At 37.4% G+C, this 24,034-nt stretch overlaps 2 protein-coding genes across 8 annotated transcripts in view; one reads left to right on the top strand and one right to left on the bottom strand.

Annotated features, from left to right (window-relative positions):
• Nucleotides 1–4,930, top strand: part of tex2l (testis expressed 2, like) — a 49,367-nt gene extending 44,437 nt beyond the window's left edge. For all 4 annotated transcript variants that reach the window (XM_073918376.1, XM_068218667.2, XM_021472514.3 and 1 more), the window contains 2 exons: nucleotides 1,563–1,683; nucleotides 4,157–4,930. In XM_073918376.1, the coding sequence (XP_073774477.1) occupies nucleotides 1,563–1,683; nucleotides 4,157–4,318 (283 nt within the window). In that variant the 3' untranslated portion in view covers nucleotides 4,319–4,930. The remainder of the gene's footprint in view (nucleotides 1–1,562; nucleotides 1,684–4,156) is intronic.
• rnf151 (ring finger protein 151) lies at nucleotides 3,898–22,768 on the bottom strand. 4 transcript variants are annotated; one of them, XM_021472516.3, is made up of 5 exons: nucleotides 22,412–22,592; nucleotides 21,656–21,801; nucleotides 20,703–20,799; nucleotides 14,715–15,233; nucleotides 3,898–4,325 (listed from the first exon to the last, which is right to left on the bottom strand). In XM_021472516.3, the coding sequence occupies exons 1-4, from the start codon at nucleotides 22,412–22,414 to the stop codon at nucleotides 14,748–14,750; spliced, it is 732 nt and encodes a 243-aa protein (XP_021328191.1). In that variant the 5' UTR covers nucleotides 22,415–22,592; the 3' UTR covers nucleotides 3,898–4,325; nucleotides 14,715–14,747. The 4 variants fall into 4 exon arrangements, with proteins under 4 accessions (XP_021328191.1, XP_073774508.1, XP_068074769.1 ...); XM_068218668.2 differs by lacking the exon at nucleotides 3,898–4,325 and adding an exon at nucleotides 12,669–14,534 and having other exon boundaries at nucleotides 22,412–22,633; XM_073918407.1 differs by lacking the exon at nucleotides 3,898–4,325 and having other exon boundaries at nucleotides 10,990–15,233; nucleotides 22,412–22,768.
• Nucleotides 22,769–24,034: the final 1,266 nt, after the last annotated feature.

Here is a 24,034-nt window from a genome sequence, read left to right as displayed (position 1 = left end):
AAGAATTCTTTGGTCGTCCACCACAGTTGTTTCTGTGCTCTTTTAGGTCTTTTGGTTTTGCTGAGCTCACTGGTGTGTTCTTTCTTTTTTAAGAATGTTCCAGACAGTTGTTTTAGCCAAGTCTAATGTTTTTTTATATCTCTCTGATGGGTTTGTTTTGTTTTTTCAGTCTAAGGATGGCTTGCTTGACTGATAGTGAACGCACTTTGGATCTTGAGAGTTGACAGCAACAGATTCCAAATGCAAACAACACACTTGAAATGATCTCTGGACCTTTTATCTGCTCATTGTAATTGGTAAAATGAGGGAATATCAAACACCTGGCCATAGAACAGCTTAGAAGCCAATTGTCCAATTACTTTCGAACCCTTAACAAGTGGGAGGCACATATGCAATAACAATAACTGTTGTAATTCCTACCGCGTTCACCTGATTTGTAAGTAAATACCCTCAAATTAAAGCTGACAGTCTGCAGTTAAAGCACATCTTGTTTGTTTTATTTCAAATCCCATGTGTTGGTGTAGAGCCAAATATTTATGAATAGAATTATTTATGAATAGAATAGAATTGTCCTAATATTTATGGATCTAACTATATTTGCAATTTAGAACATTGCAAGTGTATACAATTTAAATACAGTATAAAAATTAAGTATGGATACAATTATCTGACAAAAAGATCCAGAAAAAAAAGATTAAATAAATTATTACATTTTGAAGTAAAACTTACTTTGTAATTTTGGGGAAATGTACTAAGGAATATGGTCATGAAAGTGACTTTCTCCACATTAATTTTGATAATTTTAACAGAGTAAAACAGATTTGTAATATTTATTTTTAACAGAATGTTTAGGTAACCATCAAATCTAAATAAAGTTATTTCATGTAATTTTCTTGAGGTGATTATGATTAAACAGGAAGAAAAGCTAATAGTTGTTATATGCAGATTTGCATATTCAGTTTAACACAATTAAACACACATCTTTTGCACAATAATGTGACTACACTACTGTATATGTGAGAAAATACATAACTTGCATTAAGTATCATGCCTAAAATGTACCATACCTATTATATGACTATTAAGTGGCATTTCTAATCACACCTGTTTGTGTGAGAGTAGCCGGCTCTGAAAGCGATATACACATACTGTACCTTATTAGTGGTTGTTTCTCTGGGCTGCTGTATATCATTCATCCGCCATTTTGTAAAGGTCAAAGCTAATCCATGAAGATTCATAAGCAACACACATGTATGATCATCTAGTCCTGCAATAGACTTCAAAGAACTAACACAATATTTTAAGACAAACAAATCAGCTAACACAACATTAAAAATGTACCACAGATTAAACATCCTGTAACATTAAGTTATTTCATATAAAAACACATTCATGCTCATATAAAAACACAAATCAGCTATCCCAGTTTTATCCACGTGATTAAATCTTTGTGTTTTTTGGCTACATTATTAATTTTTTTAGTTAGAGAAAATAGTTACATATTAGGTTTGTGGACATGTCTATTAGTCCAATAATCATGTCTATTGTTGCTTGTCTCTCAGGTACAGCTTCTGCGGACCCCCAAAGCTCGATTTAAGAGTTAGACCCAAACTGGGAGAGCGAGAGGTGACTTTCTGTCATGTGACTGAATGGATCGAAAAGAAGCTACAGGATGAGTTTCAGGTTCGTTATGATGACATAGCTTATTTTAATGTCTGCTTGATTTTTTTTCGACTTTATTTTTTATGAAGTTTTAATTTTAAAGGGTTAGTTCAACCTAAAAGAAAAACTTGTTAACTACATTATGCTGTTCCAATCACCTGAGGCCTTCGTTCCTCTCATGAACACAAATCAAGATATTTTAGATGAACTCAGAGAGCTCTCTTCATCCTCCATAGATAGTAAGACTAAGGTTCAAGACACCCTGGTGTACTTTTTTTTCAAAAGAAACAGATTTGTGTGTTGAGCACCAGTTAAGACAACCTGTCCGCTGTAATTGTGGGGGGAAACTGGATAATTTTGAGCTTTTGTCAGCTAATTTTATCTTCAGGGATTAAAATAATTTTTGGGGTGGGATAAAAATCGCTGACTTAACGCCGATCTGTCCAGTGATGACGTGTCAGTTTCTCATTATTATTCATAGCTGAGTTTTCTTATCCTATGAAAAGACTCTGCTTCTTAATTATTCATCAGAGCATGTGCTTTCCCTGCCAAGCCGTGAGACCCAATGACTGGGTAAGACCGCGTTCACGCACGGCACGGGTCGTATGTGTTTGTTTTTATGATCCACGTTGTTTGTTGCATGTTTTCCCCTAAAAACAGGAACCAAAAAACGTTGTCAAAACATTCCATGTGACTTCAGAGGTTCAACTTTATTTAAATGAAGCTCCATACAGAGCTTGCAAAAACAACTTTCTTCATTAGTGACTTCAGTGCAAGGGCTGTATAAAATATGGACAACGCAACAGCCCCTTTTACTATTGAATGCTTTGAAGGCAAAACGCCTCATGAAGAAGACAAACCGTCGCAAAAGACTGCTGAAATTGGAGCCTGAGCATGTGCAGAAGGACTACCTGATGGAGCCAGAGGAGGAGCTGCAGAATCAAGCTTTCAACCAAACGCTTGTACGTCAAATCAACTACACACCCGAACTGCTCACTTGACTGCCTGTATTTGCACTATAACATAAGAGTAAAAGAAAGCGTTACCATACACGATTTAAAAACTGTGTAATGTGAGCTGTTATAATTTAATAAAAGCAATACGTGTTTGACTGCAGAAATAAACAAATAAACGGGAAGAAATAACACTTGTAAAATATGAACAATAACATAATCAACACATACATATTTAGAAAGGTTTTTATTTTTAATTAGCAATCAACAGAAATCAAAACTTAGCCTACACACCATAAATAACAATTCACCATGCTGGAACAATCGTGCGCTTAAAAGATAAACACGGCAAGATTATAAAATATCAACAGGATATTTACACATCCCATCCCTGCACTATATCAAATAATCTTCGTCAATTTGTACAATAAACTTCGAAGTATTAATACATCAACTGATGTCTATAAGCTGTTGCAACATCGCTTGTATATTGTCTATAATTTTTTGCCTACGTTTTTATCTGGCATCGGCCTTCATTATATCTGGCAAAGAGGAATTTACATTCATTTAAATGTTTATTAGGAGTTTTCAAATAAAAAGCCAACAGTAAATGAAGTATATAAATAATATATAACATTGCATAACATTTTACTATTTTTTTTTCAAGATTCGGTTTCTAGAACATTAATATTGTATAACAGTAAGTTTACAAGATTAACTCAAAAACATGTCGAAACTCAAAAGGCAGAGACTTCCTTTAAATCTACTTCAAATAACCTTACAGGAGATCAATGTAGGTGTCGGCTAACTTTAGTTTTGTCTTTCTAATTATTATTTCAGACCCGTAAAGAGAATTAGTGCTAGATAACGATCACCTGTATTTCCCCCGTCATGGTTAGGCGTGTATTAGCAAACTAAAAGCCCAATAAAGCCCTGACCTTACCGAATAAATAGAAAGTATAGTTTACTGCTGAACAACTCAACTTATCATGGTAAAATAACACAGAAATGGAATAATAGATTTTTTTTTTGGGCTCAAGTCTCATTCATTAACACAGAGAAGGTGGGCCGAGACCTTCACTCAAAAGCAGGCGTGCAGCCCATTTGCTTCTGTATCAGATCAGGATGCAAGTTTATTACGGGCATATGAACTGCTGTCTATGGAAGATGAGAGAGCTCTCTGATTTCATCTAAAAAGATTAAATGTGTTTGGAAAATGAATGAAGCTTTTGCAGGACATAAATGACATGAGAGTGAGTAATCAACACAACTTATGTTTTTAAGGTGAACTAACCCTTTAATTTATTTGTAAATACAATTTTATAAATAAATGTATTCTTTTTTTATTTCTTATTGATTTACTGTTTTGAAATATGGTAATCTAAAGTAGCACGTATATATTTTTTACACCAGTATATTTCTGTTATTATTATTATTTTTTATTTGGGTACACAATGAAATATATACTTCAATTGATTTAAATGAAAATTGCTGGAATTAGCCCCATAACAAATCTTCTCAAATATCCTGCTTTTTTATAGAATGTTTTTGTGTTGCCCAACATGGATGATATTTATCTGCCACTAATGCACTCTGGGATGGACAACCCACCACTTGCTCAACACCCTGCAAAGCTCTCTCAGAATTCCTCAATGGCCTCAACCGACAGGAGTGATCTGGAACATTGTGCAGAATTACAGTAGTGCCTCCCTGTGGACAGACATGACAGTGCAGAAGTATCAGAACTGGCTTATTTAACTTCAGCAAACTCAAAGCAGCATAACTTACCTTAGACAAAATGTGTGAGTAGCAAAGTGTATAATTTTCTCTCCCAAAGCAACCAATACAAGGTATGATTTCCGTCAAATATTCCCATTTCCAAGACACTGAAGTTAGTTGTTGTCATCATACCGGTGGCTTAATTTGTGAATAATCCATTTTGCTACTTTATTGAATATATATGACAACTGATTGTGTGTTAGAACATCAGCAATATCTTAAAATAAACAAATAAGCATTAGTAATAAATAATTTATTTATATTTAATAATTTATATTTAGAATGAAATACAAATCTTTTTTTGAAAAAGTCTTACATGTTCCAAAGGCTTTTGCTTTTTACATCATAAATTATAAAATATCAGACATTTTTTGTACAATTTCACATTTTCGTGTCAAGTATCACTTCAAGATTGTAATATCTGAACGTAAGCTGGCATTTGAATGTTACAGTAATATTCTTTATATGTATGCATTAGCAAAGAATATCTTTTGGTTTATCGTCAAGTTCTGATCAGACAATAAACTTGTAATATCGATGTGATGTGTTGATCTTAAAAGGATAGTTCGACAAAATATTTGAAAATCATAATGTTTCATACTCCATAGCTGTACGACTGTATTGGTGCATTCCATTTGCAATCAGAAATCAGAAATTCTGAGTTTCCAGTAGATATTTGTAAAACCCAAATGTTGGAAGTCAGAAACAAACATGGCTGCATAGTAAATGAACAAGTGAAACAGTCATAATATATATTGTCACTGTTTTTTCTTCCTCTTAGCATTTCTGTTGATCTGTCTCAAACTCAGTGGTGCACACTCTCTCAGAAATAAAGGTACGCGATCTGTGACTGGGGTGGTACCTTTTCGAAAGGTACAATTTTGTACCTAAAAGGTCCTTCAAGAGTTCACACTTAGCTGATGATTTACAAAGCTTATTTGGCATGCTGTCCCGGGAGAGAGCCCCGAGCTCAAGGGCTCCTCGAGCCCGGGGCTTCCTCCCGTTGGCAGAGCAAGAAGGGAGCCTGAGCTCGGTGGATCTCAGAACTCCCCTGCCGCTGTAGCTAAGGGAACGTAAGGAATTAGACCAGCTTGATTGTTAAGTATGTTGAATGTCTTTGGATGGTGGGAGGAAACCGGAGAGCCCGGGGAAAACCCACGCGGACACGGGAAGGACATACAAACTCCCCACAGAAACACTCACCGGTCCTATCGAACTAGGACCGGCAGTATTCTTGCTGTGTGGTTCACAGTGCTAACCACTGGACCGCCGTGCCGCCCAATTACAGGTAAAGGAGGAGAATAGGGGAGGAGGGGGGTTTCTTCCAAACGAAGATAAAGTGAACTGAAAACTTAGACTATTTATGGTGCCTTAGGGCTCATATGATTGGAAGATTAGTGATTAGCAAATGCGAGACTGGACGTGATAAATCATAAGCACGTGATCCTCTCGAAATTAGTTTATGAATAAACTTCACTTCAAGAGTTCACACTTAGCTGATGATTTACAAAGCTTATTTGGCATGCTGTCCCGGGAGAGAGCCCCGAGCTCAAGGGCTCCTCGAGCCCGGGGCTTCCTCCCGTTGGCAGAGCAAGAAGGGAGCCTGAGCTCGGTGGATCTCAGAACTCCCCAAAATGCAGAAATTAATCGCTCGGGACAGCAGCCGCGTATTCGAAGAAAAAACCCCCCAAAAGGCAGGAAATTTAGAGCTATATCCGGCTGCTGGATATAATAGAAGGAAAGAGGTTAAATGCATGGGCATTAATTAGATAGGATTAATAAGGGTGAAAAGAGGATTCTGATAACTCTTGCTGGAGTTAGAGTTTGAAGGAACCCCTGCGGGGTTCATGGTTTTCGGGGTTAAGAAGAAGGGGAGAATAGGTGGTTTGAAGCAGTGGAAAGAGAACTTTGAGTGAATCTTGTGGGAGTTGGAGCTCTAAGTGACCCCTGCGGGGGCCAGAGTAGAGTGAAGGTATGGAGCAGAGAGTGGAGGAGAGTAGCTCTTACGAAAGATGGAGCTTTGTGAGAGTTTGAGTTTAGAGCGGCCTCTGCAGAGGTTAGAGCTTGAGGGTAGGGTGTAGATAGGAGTGACCTCTGCGGAGGTTAGAGCTTGAGGGTAGGGTGTAGATAGGAGCGACCTCTGCGGAGGTTTGAGCTTGAAGGTAGGGTGTAGATAGGAGTGACCTCTGCGGAGGTTTGAGCTTGAAGGTAGGGTGTAGATAGGAGTGACCTCTGCGGAGGTTTGAGCTTGAAGGTAGGGTGTATATAGGAGTGACCTCTGCGGAGGTTTGAGCTTGAGGGTAGGGTGTAGATAGGAGTGACCTCTGCGGAGGTTAGAGCTTGAGGGTAGGGTGTAGATAGGAGCGACCTCTGCGGAGGTTTGAGCTTGAAGGTAGGGTGTAGATAGGAGTGACCTCTGCGGAGGTTTGAGCTTGAGGGTAGGGTGTAGATAGGAGCGACCTCTGCGGAGGTTTGAGCTTGAAGGTAGGGTGTAGATAGGAGTGACCTCTGCGGAGGTTTGAGCTTGAGGGTAGGGTGTAGATAGGAGTGACCTCTGCGGAGGTTTGAGCTTGAGGGTAGAGTGTAGATAGGAGTGACCTCTGCGGAGGTTTGAGCTTGAGGGTAGAGTGTAGCTAGGAGCGACCTCTGCGGAGGTTTGAGCTTGAAGGTAGGGTGTAGATAGGAGTGACCTCTGCGGAGGTTTGAGCTTGAGGGTAGGGTGTAGATAGGAGTGACCTCTGCGGAGGTTTGAGCTTGAGGGTAGGGTGTAGATAGGAGTGACCTCTGCGGAGGTTTGAGCTTGAGGGTAGAGTGTAGCTGGGAGGAGCAATGAGTGGAAGAGAGTAACTCTTGCGAGAGTTGGAGCTTGAAGCGACCTCTGTGGAGGTCAGAGCTTGGGGGTAGAGTGTAGATAGGGGGAGATAGGTAGCAGTGAGTGGAAGAGAGTAACTCTTGTGAGAGTTGGAGCTCTGAGCGACCTTTGTGGAGGTCAGAGCTTGAGGGTAGATTGCGGATAGGAGGAGATAGATATCAGTGAGTGGGAAAGAGGATTTGGATAACTCTTGCGAGAGATTGGGGCTCGGAGCGACCCCTGTGGGGGTCAGAGCTAGAGGGTGAGTCATAAGGAGAAGAGAGGTAGTTGAAGTAGAGTGAAGAAGTTTTAGCTTGAGCAGACCCCTGCGGGGTTTGGAGCTTGGAGAAAGAGTCTAGGCGGAAAAAGAATAGGTAACATCGTGAAGAAGAAAGGACTGTGGCCGCTATGGCCGAATCCTGCGAGAGTTGGAGCTCAAGGGGGCCCCTTCGGGTGTCTGAAGAGTCTAGACAGGAGAAACAAGATCATTAGAGGTAGAGTGTAAAATAGATTAGTTGGGAGTGGAGTGTAGAGAAGAAAGGAACGAGAGGCTGAAAAGTAGGGTTATAAGGATAAAAGATTTGGAAAAGTTGGAAGAAGGGAACAAGCACAAATATAATACATATGTACAAACGCAGTAAATGCGCAAAGAACATGTGGATACAAACGTCTGCATCTGTAAATAGCTATTGGTGATTGCAGAAGATGCTAACTGCAATGGCCCTTGAGGGAGTCCTTGGCAAACATGTAAGGGTGCCATGGGTGGACAATTGGGCTTCTGCGGGGTTTGGTTTGGATGACTCTTGCGAGAGTCGAGGCTCTGTTAGACACCTTTTTGAGTTGGAGCCGTGTGAGGAGGTGCTTGGGGGTTGGTTAAAGCCTGTTGGGCTTTCTTGAGGTGGTATTTACTGAGACGTATATAAGATTTGAAAACTTCAGAAGACCAGCGACCAAGGGTCTGGATCTGATGGTGTGAGAGCCCGTTGTAGTGGCTGCGCCAATCCTGAATGAGTGGCTGGAAAAGGGCTCTGGGAAAAAACCTGATAGGCGAAAGATTTCTTTAAGGTGTTTTTGAAACCAGAATCGAGATACTGGACGGTTAGCGTCATCAGTAAAAAGCGGGGCCAGTGGGTTAGCCTCTTGAGATTTTCTAGGCTAAGAGGGTTTGAAATGGGCGTGTAGGTGAAGGAATATTGAAAATGAGGATAGAGTGTCCTCTCTGGAATTAATCTGTTTTGCTTTGTTTGATAAGGAAAGAGATAGTTTCCCTGTCTTGCAAAGCTAGATCTGAGATGGTGGGGTGGAGTAGAGGGTTAAATTTGGATGTAACTGTTAATTCAGAACATTTAAGAAACCCCCCAAAAAAATGCTAGATTGAACATAGCATCTAAGGTGCGGGCTGTATGGGAGGAAATGTAACCTTTACAGAGGGTGTAGATGCATGAGGTAAGGATTTTGAGTGTAATGGGTTGTCTAGCATGGTATGGAATTGTTTGAACGAATTCCATGCTGTGAGGTATGCATTGAGGGTTCTGGGAGCTATTGCTTGTAGGATAAGAGATAGAGAAGTTTGATGAAGATTATGAAGTGGGTGGTTTATGGAAATATCGTTACTGAATAAGGAGGGACCGGCGTTGGGTGAGGGTCTGCTTCCGGGGCTAGTTGCCAGAATATCTGCAAAGAGAAATGAGAGAGAGAGTCAGCGATTTGGTTTTTGCAACCAGGTACATGTTCAGCAATCATGATAAATTGTTTTTTAGCAGATATCCAGATAAGGTGTCTTAAAAATGGCATAAGCGATTGGGAGTGGGAGCGCCCTTTGTTAATGCAATGCACTGTAGCTTCGTTATCGCAGTGAAAGAGAATGCTAGATGTAGACCATTCGTCCCCCCACAGGATGGCTGCTGCGATGATAGGGTAGAATTTGAAGAGGGCTGAAAAACATTGGTCTTTGGAATGGAATTACAATTGGGTTGGCCATGTTGAGACAAACCAGTGTCCTTTATATTAGCCACTGTAACCTATTGGAGGGGCAGCGTCTGTGTATGTGTTGATGTCAATAGGGGATGCAATCAAGTCGCTGTAGAAAAAGGAACAGCCGTTCCATTGCTTAAGGAAAGAGATCCATAAGCGAAGTTCATCGCGACTGGGTTTGGAGAGAAAAATTGTTTCTTCTAAACCATGAACTGTGGTGGATAATTGAAGGAGGTGGGAAATGAAAGGAATAATGCGCATAGCGAAATTTAGATGGCCGAGAATTGGTAGGAGTTCTCGTTGTGTGCACATCTGTTTTTCAAGGAAAATTTGGGATAGAGAAATTATTCGATTGATTTTCTCTTTAGGAAGGGATGCTTGGAATTTATGCGAGTCTAGATTAATACCCAGAAATTCGATTGAAGTACTGGGTCCTTCCGAGATCAGCGAAAACCTGCTGGGTGATCGCTAGGTGTTTGGCTAGAGGAGATGACGGGGGGGAAATAAGAAAATCGTCTAGAAGGTGAATGAGGTATGGTATTTCGTAAATATTAGACAGAATCCAGCATAAAGCTTCTGACATCATGTCAAATATTTTTTGGGCTGCTTTTGCATCCGAAAAATAGAATTGATTTCGCCAATAAATGCCAAAAGGTGCCAGAAGTCTGGGTGGATTGGCATGATTTTAAAGGTAGGGGAAATGTCTTCTTTGGCTAGCCAGGTGTTACGACTGGCTATCTTTATGAGAGAGATCTCTTGATCAATGTCGTGGTAGTTAAGTAAATATTCGTCCAATGGGATAGTGCTGTTAATGCTAGGAAAGGAGCAATTGTGTTGGGACGAAAGGTCGACTACAAGGCGTTTTTGCCAGAACATTTTTGAGTAGCGACACCAATGGGGCTAATGCGCGAGATATTAAAAGGAGGAGCCTTGGAGTTCCAATCATGAAGTTGTTGTCGATTTCTTTTTAATAAGATAATCGACGGTTTCAGGTTCGGAGGTTGCAGACTGCGGTTAGGACAGATTGGATAAAGTGAAAAATGGAATGTATCCTTTGTGAAGAGGATGTGGAGTGTAATAGGTTGGATGAGGGTCAGCTTCTGGAGCCAGCAGTCATGATCTCTAAAATAGAAAAAACAAAGAGAATCAGAAATTAAATCTTTGCAAAATAATACAAGTATGGCAGACATGAAAATTGTTTTAGTTTATATCCATGCGAGGCATCTTAATAAGGGCATGGGCGGCTGTAAATGGAAGCGCTTTTGATAATGCATGGTCCGATGACTTCATTGATACGATGTGCAAGGATGGTAGGGGTGGGTGTTCGTCTCCTAACGGGATGACAGATGAATGGAGAGCTGAGGACATGGGATATGGCTAGTCTGGTGGTCCTGGAAAACTGGTACCCCTTGAAGACTGAGCATGTGAAGTGATAGTGAAGTTTAAATTTGTATTTATAACAGTCAAGTGGGAAGTTTGTTTCTTTGCCGTTTTCACATCCGACTGACTTGCTATATAATCTTATATGACGCTTGTAAATCAACACATGAGTCGCTGGCGTATTACAATTGGACTTCTGTGCTTGATGGCATAATGTTTTTCAATAGCTTGTTAATATTTACTGGTTGGGTAATAATCTTTTCAGAAGTTAAATGTCAAATGGAATTTTATTTTTATTTTTTATTTTATTATTATTATTATTTTTTTTTTTTATTTTTATTTTTTTTATTTTATTTATTTATTTATTTATTTATTTATTTATTAACTAAATTTACAAGCGTGTCTGGCCTATTCATTCATAAGGTCTTTGCAACAGAGTCAAGAGAGAGGGCGGGACCATCTCCAGTCTTTTAGCTCATTGGATGGAGACGCTTATCTTTACAGCTATTGGCTTAAGGAGTTTCAGTCAGGCCATGCAAAAGGTGCAAAAAGCCTGGCGGCCATTTTGTTGATCAAATTCAACATTGTTTGTGGCTGGAGCTGCTGCTCTGCTGAACACATTCCAGCAAACAATCTGTTAAACGATGGATAGCATGTGTACTGCTAGGAGAAGGTGAGGGTTCCGTTTAATTGCAATAGCTTTGGAGTTTGGCTTATATCTTGCTGGGAAATAAGGTTGAAGACACAGCAGATGCGTTGTGGAGGCTCTTTGAAGTGGAAGGTTTTGGTGTTGTTGTTTAAGCTGTTGATGAAATTGTTGGAGTTGTAGTTGTTTGAAATGGTAGCAATAGTAGTTGTTGTTGTTGTTGCTGTAGCTTGTATATTGTAGCTTGAAGCTTTTAGATTGTATATTGTAGATTGTAGCTTGAAGCTTTTGTAGCTTGTAGCACTTGTAGCTTTTGTAGTTGATGAGCAGAGCAGAGCGTTCTTCCAAATGAAGATCCTGAAGATTGTAGCTTGTTGCTGCTTTAGTTGTCCATGCTGGTTTAGAGTTGGTTCTTCAACGGAGCTAGCTACGGTGAAGCTGCTTCTTCCAAACGAAGATAAAGTGAACTGAAAACTTAGACTATTTATGGTGCCTTAGGGCTCATATGATTGGAAGATTAGTGATTAGCAAATGCGAGACTGGACGTGATAAATCATAAGCACGTGATCCTCTCGAAATTAGTTTATGAATAAACTTCACATATTAATTCCTCAAGGGTACATATTAGTACCTAAAAAGTACAAAAGTGTTCCTCTTAAAATGTTTAGGTACTATCATATACTTTTGAGGTACCAATATAGACCCTTAAGGTACAATTGTGTACCTTTTGAAAATATACCACCCCAGCGACAGCTTGCTTACCTTTATTTCTGAGAGTGCACAGTACTATCCAACCTCTATCTGTGGATATTTCTGCACTATCTATGCAACATTTCCCATTTTAAATCGATTTTTTCTATAGCTTTTATCTCTATGTTATCACTAGGACCAGACGGAATCTGCAGACGTTTTTTGTTATTTCTGCAGAGAATTTTGGAACAAATTTTGGGAGTATCATAACTAAAACCTTAATATGTGAAAACATAATATCTTTTAAACTTTTATTTAATGTTTAAAATGCAAATCCCAATTAGATCCACTTTATTTGGTAAACAAAGCAAGTCTCGCATATAATATCTCTACTTAAAGACAGAAAATATTACTGTACAAACTGCATTGTACATAAATCACAGATGAACATTTTCATTTTAATCAACAATATTACTGAAATTAATTTAAAAACTGAATAAATATAAATTTACACACATTTACTCAAGTAAATAAACAGTATCAGTGATGGGCTAAATATCTGCGGAAATCTGTGAGCGCAGATTTTGTGTGGGCCTAGTTATCACGAATTATACAAATGTCCATCTTGGTGCTCTGACTATTGTAATGAAATTCAGTAAACTCCTATGTGACATTTAAATTTTTTTATATAAATGGAACACAGCATAAGTTCCTTTTGATCAGTGGGGTCTAGTGTTATTTTCAACCCCACTGAGTTAGAGGCCACATTGTAAAAGTTTCACTTGGTTAAACCTACAAACTCAAGTTCACCAGCTGCCTTGAAAATGTGAGTCAACTCAACTTAGAGAGATTCTTTACTTCAACTTAAGATGTTAAGTTTCAAGGTGGTGTAGTGGTTAGCATGATCGCCTCACAACTAGAAAGTCGATGGTTTGAGCCCCGGCTGGGTTAGTTGGTATTACTTTGTCGAGTTTGCATGTTCTCCCCGTATTCGTGTGGGTTTCCTCTGGGTGCTCCAGTTTCTCCCACAGTCCAAAGACCTGCGCTACAGGTGAACTGAATAAGCAAAATTGGTGGTAATGTTTGTGTGTGAATGCGAGAAAGTTTCCCAGTGTTGGGTTGCAGCTGGAAGGGCATCCGCTGCATAAAACATATGCAGAATAAGTTGGCAGTCTGCTGTGATAACCCCTGATTAATAAAGGGATTAAGCCGAAAAGAAAATGAATGAATGAATGTTGAGATTCACAATATATTTAACTAAAACTCAACATCTTTAGTTGAAACAAAGAAGTTGAGTTGACTCACATTTTTAAGGCAGCTGGTGAAGTTGAGTTTGTAAGTTTAACCATTTTCAGCCAAATATGGAAATTTTTCATATGCTTTGGCAGTTTGGTTACACGTCAATGTCCTTTTTTGGCACAATAAGTGAATTAATTTTAAAACAGGTTTCAAAGTGGAAGTTTTTCAAAAACAATAGCACCATGTGTCTGTGTAAACACCAAAAAACTAAAGTCTTTGAAAATTTTTGTATCATGTGCATGCATGATATGTTTTTAGGGGGGTTTTAAAGGCAGGCTCGAACAAACACGTATTAATGATGAAGTATGTAGTAGTGTTGTTGCTTTAGTGTTCCTAAAGCTTCATCTGCAAAGTGTGTATTTACTTCACACACACATCAAATTATTGACCTTATTCAGCAATGCGGAAGTAAGCGCTTTTGTGAGTTTGGTTTTAGAACTAGTGGTTCATTTGCAGTCCAAACTACTTGCTCTACAAACAAGTTTATGAGTATATATAAAAATAAAAAAACAATATGATCTAAAAAAAAATAATAATAAACTAGCTTGCAACATTGAGCATAACAAGCTGTTTTTATGACAAAAAATTAACAGAAGCTAATGAGATTGGGGCGACGCAGTGGTGCAGTAGATAGTGCCACACAGCAAGAAGGTCGCTGGTTTAAGCCTCTGGGTCAGTTGCCGTTTCTGTGTGGAGTTTGCATGTTCTCCCTGTGTTCGTGTGGGTTTCCTCCGGCAGCTCCGGTTCCCCCCACAGTCCAAAGACATTGGGTACAGGTGAATGAGGGCTAAATTGTCCATAGTGTATGTGTGTGACTAAGTATGTATCTATGTTTCCCAGATATGGGTTGCAGCTGGAAGGGCATCTGCTGCGTAAAACATGTGCTAGATTAGTTGGCGGTTCATTCCGCTGTGGCAACCCCGGATTAATGAAGGGACTAGGCCGAAAAAAAATGAATGAATGAATAATCAAACTGGAAGTCTAAGGTAACAATGGCTGCGCACACTCATACGTGAAATGAAAAAGGTCACATTCCCTACAGGTACTGTTTACTAACAAGGTCAAAGTGAACCATAGACTGGCCTGGCATATGTCATGCAGAACGTTTTGAAAATGTTGTCATGTAGATGTAAAACTATAGGGGAAAACGTTTCCATTTTTCTCTATGTCATTATCATAGTAACATAGCCTTACATTACATCGATTCAAAGTCTATGGGAGTTTTCCAGCACTAAGGATTGTACACTGTACATGTAAAGCATGCCAGAGTAATGTGCGGTTCATTCCGCTGTGGCAACCCCTGAAAAACCAGAGAATAAGCAAAAACAAAATTGAGTGAGCGAATGAGAGAGTGGGAGTCATACAGGTTTGGACTGACATTACTATGAGTAAACATTATTGCGTGAACTATCCTTTAAGATCATTCTAATAGTGCAAAGACACATTTAATCATAAAATGTGCACACATAAAACAACTCACTTTTGATTGTTGGAATTCTGGACCCTTTTGAAACTATATAAATCGAATTCTTGAATTGTAAGTGTGTCTGTGTCTGCTGCTGCTTGGACTAGCATCTGTCCATGCACTGGTTCCCTCGCCTGCTTCTGTTTCCAGATCTCCGACCTCCAGGCTCTCACACATCAGGTTAATCTGCCTCTTTATTTGGGCCATGCGGCTCTGCATGCGCTGCATCTTCCTGCGCAGGTTGGCTGCGATGGCTCTCTGCTTCCGACGCTCAGCTAAGTAGCGTTGCTGCAGCTCTCTGTAGCAGTTGTGTTGGGTCTGGTTTTCTCGGACGAGCAGCGTCCCGCAGCCCATGGGACACAGCTGTCTCCAGTGAGTGCAGCTCTGATCATGCGCCTGTACGTCCTTCCTCAACACCTGCTGCCCGCAGCCCTCATGAGGACAAATCTGCCACTCATAAGGACAGGTGGAGATGTGGAGGTACTCGTTAGAAAGCGGGAAAGTCGCCCTGCAGCCCTGCTGTCCATTTCGACACTAAAAGCAGACACACAGTGACATTTCAGGCTCATATTTTGCTGACATTATTTTTAGGGTCCCTTTAGACATTTTTGACTCCAAGTAACTGCTAATGTCAAGTAGCAATCATCGGAGGGTTAGTATGTCTGCTAAATATCTGCTCACATTTTTATTGTCCCACAACCGACAATCTAGTAATTATAAGTAACCTTTAAGGTTTCAGATAGCACCTCTAGCCACGTTTCCACTGTATGACATTACCAACACAATCTCACGGCAATTCGTAACTTTTTCATTTAGTGGCTAATTCGTACAAATTCGTACGATCTAATTCGTACATTTTTTGTACGATTTGCGTATCCCCCAATGACGGTTGGGTTTAGGGGTGGGGTTAGGTGCCACGCCTCCTTTTTAAAATCTTACATTTTCTTACGACTGAACTCGTACGAATTCTTTCGAATTAGCCACTAAACTGCCAAAACGTAAAATACTTACGTTTTCTCGTGAGATCAGGCTGACATTACAGTTCATTTTCATTTGAGTTTAGTACCACTTAAAGTTTAAACTTTTTCATTACAGGTCACCTTATTCAGTACTCACTGGATCCATTTGTTGGTAACCAACAAGAGGAAAGTCTAATCATCCACGGTGCTGCTATTTCCGGTGTTTTTATCTTTTTGTGGTACAAAAACCTTTCAGTTGTGCAAACTAACAATACAACAGTGGCTGCTGCTGACTATATAAAGTGGTTTGATGTGTGTAAACATCACGTCATGATTTTGCCAAGTACAATGCAATCCTGGATTAACATCTATGTTGATCCTGGAATATAATTTTGGTTCGAAAATGTAATCCATACCTATACCCTACCCCTAAATCCAACCATGGCTGTAAATTATTTCCATAATCAAAGGGAAATTAAAGTTGGATAACAATCATGTAAAAGTACATAATCCAAACTGTAAGCCTAAACTCAACATAAATGGTAAACATATCCCTTAATTCTGATTGGCAGATTGGAATGTTGTTCAAGGATCAACACAGATGTTAATCCAGTATCATGCCCTACTTGGTCAAATCAGGATGGCGGTGTATACATCATGCTTTTGTAATGGTAGATCTTGCTTGAAAACTCACCCACTGTCTTACTAAAAAAAAGGACCAGGCAAAAGTCCCCCAAATGTAAGTGAACTGACCCTAGCTGTATCATACAGTCTAAAAGCTCATTTAGTCAAATGGTGCTCTTCAGAGCTATAACAGTGTTTAAGAGTCTCTCCATTTTACATGGTTAGATGGGAATTAATGAATCACTTTTATGCTTTTCTAAAGAAAAAATGTTTTGTGGGGTCACTGAAATATTTCCTTAAAAGGGGGCTTGGAGCAAAAAGGTTGAGAATACATTTTCTTTTGGAAGCACTATATAATTTAATGTTGCCTTTAAATCCTTTCCCCCGCTACACTAAGAGACTAAGCCCAGCTCAGACTGTGTTTTCATCCACAATTTGGTGGCCCAAAGCCCTGCACACACTGGGATTTCAGTCAGATTTTGGTCACCTGAGACAAATTTAGCAAAATCCTAAAAGATTGATATAATCTTAGGCTTAAATCATTAGTTTGACATGTTCACCAACAGCTGATTAATGGCTGTAGTGATCAGATTTTTCCCCTATGATGATGTTCTGATAGAGTCAGATCTTACAACTAGCATCGAACCAAGAACTAACAGGAGTGCTGAACTTAATAACGCAATAAGCGTGATAACTTCAATCCACTGAAATGTTAAAAAAGCTCTTTTTCTGCTCTTAATATTAAAGCATGTTACGAGAAAAAATAATTTAGCATTGTTTACTGTTGAGGTTTTTGTGAGGTATGATTTTAGAATGTGGATTAACGTGTCACAGATGGATGATGTCAAACTCTGAATGAGATTTTGTTTATGTGTCTTTTTTATTGTCTTCACTGTCATATCGTCTGGCAATGCAAAAACTGGTATTTAGCCATTGATATGGGTAACATCTATTCAGTATCACAAGCTACAATTGTAAAGGGATAATAAAAATTGCACAGTGTGAGGCCGGATTGAGAGAAATAGAAAACATATAAAGAACTATACGAAGAGTCTGTATAGTTCTTAATATGTTTCTATTTCTCTAAATCCTGGCTTCTTGTGGGTTCTTTAACAGTGGTTCTATACAACACCTTAATCGCCCCAAAGAACCAATAAAGAACTGTACTGGGTTAAACAGTTTTTTGAATATACATTAAGGACACTAAATACCTCAATTACCTAAAAAGGGTGTCAAACTCAATTCCTGGGGGCCGCTAGTTCCAGCCCTGCTTCAACACATCTACCTGTAGGTATCAAACAAGCCTACAGCAGTCAATTTGTTTAATCAGGTCTTTTTAATTAGGGTTGAACTAAACTGTGCAGAGCTGTGGCCCTCCAGGAACTGAGTTTGGCCCCGTTTACACTGTCAGGTCTTGATGCCCAATTCCGATTTGTTGACTATATCTGATTTTTTTTGTCTGCCCGTTTACACATTATTTCAATTGTGACTCATATCCAATTCATGCGTTTACACTTGCCATGCAATTTACGATGTCGCACATGCGTAAAGGCAGGTTCTAGCATCTGCCACACTAGCCACAATGGAAGAAATTGTCTTGTTTTTAGCTCTGCTAAATATGCAAAGTGTAGTATAAGCAGTAAATGATTTAGTTCAGATTTACCCCTAAGCAGTTTATGTAATGGTATGGCCCTGATGTGTGTGTGTATTTGTGTGTGCAGTTGAAGATGTAGCCTTTGCCTGTGTGCGCACTGGTGTTGGAGAGAATTAAGTTCTATGTGTAGCTCGCAGTGGCACTAGAAAGTGGCAACTCAAGCACTAGAAAGATTTAGCATCATCCATAGTCTGAACAATAAAATAAGAATAACTTGTACTTTGTACTTCTGTCAATACAGTTGCGGATATATTTCAGTCACCCTCACATAAGCATTCAACAGACATCTGCCGTTTTCAGTGGTTTGTTTTTGTTACTGTTACTGTTACTGTTTCATTTTCAGTTTCTTTTCCAACTGATTGACTAAACAGCATTTCCCCTGCGGTAGGCAAACTAACTTATGCAAAAAATGAGTTCATGAGTGATTTGCGCATACATTGTACAATCTTACAAATGTCAAGGTGCGTGTGTACTGAATTAAAGATGAAATCTGCGTCATGAGCACTGTACATGTAGCATAGTGTACACATAAAGGCCAAGTTATGCATTTACTTCTCTGTACATGCACTGGTTTACTTTTGGAACCCTTCCATAAATGTATCTGTTACTCACACAAGTGCTTTGAATTGATTTTACTACTTAGTTTATTCACAACCTTTGTGCTTGGATTATTTACTGTTGGTTATTAGGTTACCAATACTACAGTCAGTCTCTCTAAAAACTTAATGAAAAAAAACTAATTTACATTTAAGTATTTTATTAAAAAAACTTTGAACTCTGAAAAACATTCACTTTACGTTCCTGGCCAATCAAAAAGTTTGCAGACAATGGGCTCTATTTTGACGATCCAATGCGCAAAGTGCACAGCACAGGGCACAAGCGCATTAAGGGCATGTTAGAATCCACTTTTGCTACTATAAGGACGGAAAATCCCCTTTGTGCCATGGTGCATGGTCTTACAGGGTTGAGCTTATTCTCTTAATGAGTTATACTGTAGGTGTGTTTAAAAAAATAAACCAATTAGAGTTTCCCATTCCCTTTAAGTCAGTTGCGTCACACTATGACGCATTTGCAATTTACATGGCAGACTTTGTAAGTGGAAAAACTGAACATTTCACTAGAGAGAAAACAGTTAAACAGAGCATCTACAGGCAAGAATGACAGACAAGCCTCCTCATTATTTAGTTTCACTTTCACTCTGGTGTATAGGGAAACGTGTTGTATGCACAGACGTCAATTATCCTATACACAATTAATTTAGTTTGTTAAGCGCAAAGTTTTGTTTAAAAACTATTTCTAAATTAATATCTAATTTTCATCAAACGAATAAATGAACAGTAATAACTAAGTCTGGTCAAAAAACTATCCAAATACACATACTATGTCCCATATGGTCTAAAACCTGACTGGTGGGCAAATCTAAGCTTGTTTTTAATAAAACAAATATAAATACACATGTAATAAATAATACTACTAATAATAATAACATTATACAAAAGCAAATTGGTATGAATAAACTAAAAAAAAGCCCCAACGCCCCACACCACCGAGATGAAGAAGGCATGAAAGTATGGTTTTTATATTTATATAGGCTAGAAAATAATATTTTTTTGTAATATTTTAATCCTTCAATTCTTTTTCATTTGTAATTTGCATATTGCTGTACATTCTGTGTGTATTAAGCAATGTGTAATAGAGGCACACAACTGACGCGCTCTGCGCTGGACTATAGAGCTGATTTCATCTGGTCTATTGAACAATCTAATATAGTTTTTCAAAATAGCATTGCGCCAGTAATGCGCCTTAACACGCCTTCTTTTTTAGAACAGAATGCCTATGGATGCACATATGAGCGCAAATGCATTTGCTATTTACACAGCGTGGCGCAAAATGTCAAAACAACTCTTGCATCAAGCTCGAACTAGCAAACAACAATTGCGTTGAAAAAATATTATTTTTGAAGCGTCCAACATCCAGTTTCTCTGCTGTATTGTTTTTAAATAGAGGAAAGATTTTACAAGTAACTTTTATTCTTATTCTTGAAACAAAAAAATGACCAGCAAAAAAAGTGTGAAGCATCAAAGCACCATATTAAAATTTATTTGAATACTAATTTGGCTATTGTTGTTATTCATGAATTTTCAGTCAAATGTAAAGTTTTACAAGAGGCGCTAGACAAATCATGAAGCTCTTTTATTATTATTAGGTTTTCATTTTTTATTATTCAAATATTCAAATTCTGATTGAGGAGAGTGAGTGTGTTGGCCAGTTTGTTATTTGCCTTAAAAAATGACAATCGGCTACAATTTAATATAAAATTACAGATTCCTAATTTTTTTCTAGTGATATATAATGTAATAAATTTGTATTTTAAATAAGTATTTATTATTTTCTTTAGGAAATATGTTGGTACATCAAACAGTGTGGTTATGATGACCATCCGACAAGCTAATCCAGCTGCAAATAGTGCTTAAAATGTCACTAAAATTCTGTATTTAAATCTCACAAATAAATAGAACATGACGCGAATAACTGCAAAATGTCCACCTTTTAAGAAAAAAAGAACCACCCCTTACACCAGGCTGGCTACGGGCCTGTATACCCGTAAAAAAACAACAACAAAAATCAAACCAATACCCTATGAGAATCGAATGTTAGTTAGTTGATATGTACAAGCATATGCATATATTCACCAGATTATCTAAAGTGGGCTATAAAAATAAAGTACATCCCACACTTTCAGCCATATATGAGTATGTGGCCTACCTTCACTGATAAACGGCCAATGGATTTGCTCAGCTTAAACAAAACCAGCATTTGGTTCTGGTCGATTGACTGCCTACAGCATGGGCATTTCACCTGTCTGAAATAAACAGAAAAAAAAAAACACACTATGGAAGTCTATGTTTACAGGTTACCAGCTTTCTTTAAATATACTATATATTCTTTTGTGCCTCATGGTACAACGACATGCAAACAAGTGTGGAAAAAGTTCATCACAGTTTCAATTTTCAGTTTCAAATTTTGGGTGAACTATCACTTTAAGGCAAGTATTACATGACCTAAACATAAAAAGTAATCTCTTGTTTTTTAGTCAGCAGATTGGCAATTTAATTACAGTAACTACACTGAAAACAAATATATGTTATATAAGGGTTTTTTTTCAGCACCCAGCTGCTGGGAAAAAGTAATATGACGAACGTTAAATTACAGAAATTTTCTTACATTTTAATTTCCAGTAAATTTCTATCATTTACCGTCTGTTATTTTACACCAAATGTCTGTAATTTAACGATTGTTATTTTAGGTTACAGATTTTTACATTACACCCAAAACTGATAAGAATATTATAGTTCTTTCAAAAACATCTTTAAGAAAGTCTTATACTGACCCCAAACTTTGGCCAGCCACTGTATCTGTATAGTTTGTTCTTACCTCTGACATTTTTTGTAACTAATATATGTTCTAAAATACTTTAAATAATATAATTAAAATATATTTACCACACCATTTTACAGTGTTAAACTACATAAATTACACATTATTACATGCAGTAACCCTAAGGCTAATGCTTTCATACTGTACATATTGTTAATTAATATTACCCAATGCCTATTGTAAATGTGTTACACTTTAACAAGTACATCTAAGAACGAACAGTAGCCAAATGTATTCTGTTAATCATTAAAAAACACACCCCATGCACTCGAAATTGTTACCTTTTCATCCACTGTAAAATGCATTCCTTGCAGAAGACATGGTTGCATTTAAGCCGTACAGGACAGCGTAAAACAGCTCTACAGATGACACAAATCAGATCATCATCTGGAGGATCCACAAACTGATCCACTTCATAACCTCCAGTCTAATACGAGAAAAGCAGTAATCATTATAGGATGTCATTTATCTAGTGGAATGTGCAAGCAGTATTATTAGGTATTATGCCATGACACTCCTTTAAAAGAAGTTATTTCCTGGGTAAATACAAGCTTATAATATTAAATATTAATATTAATAAAACAACTTTTTTTAATAATAAAACTTTAAGATTTATAAACACTCAGAGTGTACACTGAAAAAATAACTGTTTTGGTCTAATTTCTAGTCAAAATATAAAAATAATCTTAAATCAAGAAGCATTTTCTGGACCTAAAAGTGTCCTGTTTTCAGAAAAAGTGCAAATAAATGGGTTCTACCCCAAAATATGCCAAACAATATGCGAACGAGGTAAGAAACATATTTATTTATTTAGTTATTTAAAAAAAAGTTAATTTTACTGCACCATTGGCAGATTATTTTGCATGTTAAGGAAAAACCCCACTTAATTAAAAGATAAAACATTATGTTTTTCTAGAAAATGCTTCCTAATTTAAAAATATTTAGATATTTGGACTAAAAACAAGACACAAACTTTAAATAATAAAAGCTTTAACAGTATTTTTTTCACAAAGGTTATAAAAAATAAAGAAACTCACCATTTTCTGTTGCCTTTTACGCACACGGCTGATACAGATGCTGAATAATTCAGAGAGCTAAAAAGACAGACATCGGTCATCACAACACGCAGCAAAACATCCCAAAGAAGATCACTTGACCCGGGATCATTCAGAAATGCATCGCAGATGTCCAATCTTCTCTTCTCTTCCATTCTAGCACAAGTGACAAATGTGGTTAGCACCTGACAACTTTTTGACACTAGCCACTGGGACTCTATTTTGGTAACATCTAGGTTTTACTTATCAGACAAAGGCACTGCTATGGAAACCGCTGAACTTCAATGGCTGCTGCTCTAGAGGATACAAGCCCTATTCTCTAAACACACAGGGCTGAATGGCCTGTGGAAACACGGCAGCCGTTTGGACACAATGGAAGATTTCATAAATCAATATATTGAATGTTTGCCATTAAGGATGTCTTGCACTTTAGGTGAATATATGTGTGGCAAACGTCAGCTGTTTAACAACTATTTGCTAAATTAGTTTAATAATTTAATTTAGCTAAAGGTAAAATATAAAGGAAACTTCATGAAGGTGTTACTTTTGGGTGAAATCTATACACTGAAATATGCTTTTTGTCTTGTTTCTAGTCCAAATATCTACCTATTCTTAATTATTCCTAATAATTTCAAAATGAAGTGCATTTTCTCTTTAAACAAGCTAAATAATCTGCCAAAGGGGTAAACAAAATAATATTGTTTTTCCTTTTGACATAAGATTATTTAGCTTACCCGAATAGCAGATCATTTAGCTTGTTTTAATGAAAAACCTATTGAATTTTGACAAAATAGCTAAAATAAAGCAGTATGTTATGTTTCTCTAGAAAATGCTTCATTTTGTACATACTTTTAGATATTTGGAAAAAACAAAACATTTTTTGCAATGTAGCTTCAGTATTTGTGGATTGTACTCATTTGATCATCTTAGAGCTGCGTGATTCTGGATAAACTGAGAGTCACAAAATTTATAAATGTAAATTAATATATATATATATATATATATATATATATATATATATATATATATATATATATATATATATATATATATATATATATATATATATATATTTTTTTTTTTTTTTTTTTTTTTTTTTTTTTTGGAGATATGTGCATTATCTAGAAAGATAGTGGATAAAAGGTAAAAGTGGATACAAACTAATTAAAATAAAATAAAATTGCTTTTAAAGTTGTCCAAATGAATTTCCTTGCAATTTGCTGATCAATTTTTTATAATAATTTATTATAAATATTTTTCTACTAGTATTTATATATTTATGGTAAGACATTTACTAAATATTTTCATGAAAAATGATCTTTACTTAATATTCTAATACTTTTTGGCATAAAAACAATAATTTTGAAATGCAGCTGATCCACAAAGTCACCATAGTTTTGCCACACTAACCATACTTTAACCATGGTATTTATAGCAAAACTATTGTTAGGAATCAATTCATCAAAAAACTCTACTACAATAATTGTTATAAAACCGTGGTTCATTTTAATCAGGCAAAGAGTAAGCTAATGATCATTAGTGAAAAAACAACCTTCTACTGAGGTAAGACAATAGTTAATGAGACAGTAAAACGATTAGGAAATT

This window comes from Danio rerio, chromosome 12 (assembly GCF_049306965.1).
Source record: "Danio rerio strain Tuebingen ecotype United States chromosome 12, GRCz12tu, whole genome shotgun sequence".
Classification (NCBI taxonomy): Eukaryota; Metazoa; Chordata; class Actinopteri; order Cypriniformes; family Danionidae; genus Danio; species Danio rerio.
The sequence above is the reverse complement of the archived record's forward strand: the minus strand, read 5'-3'. Positions and strand labels throughout refer to the sequence as shown.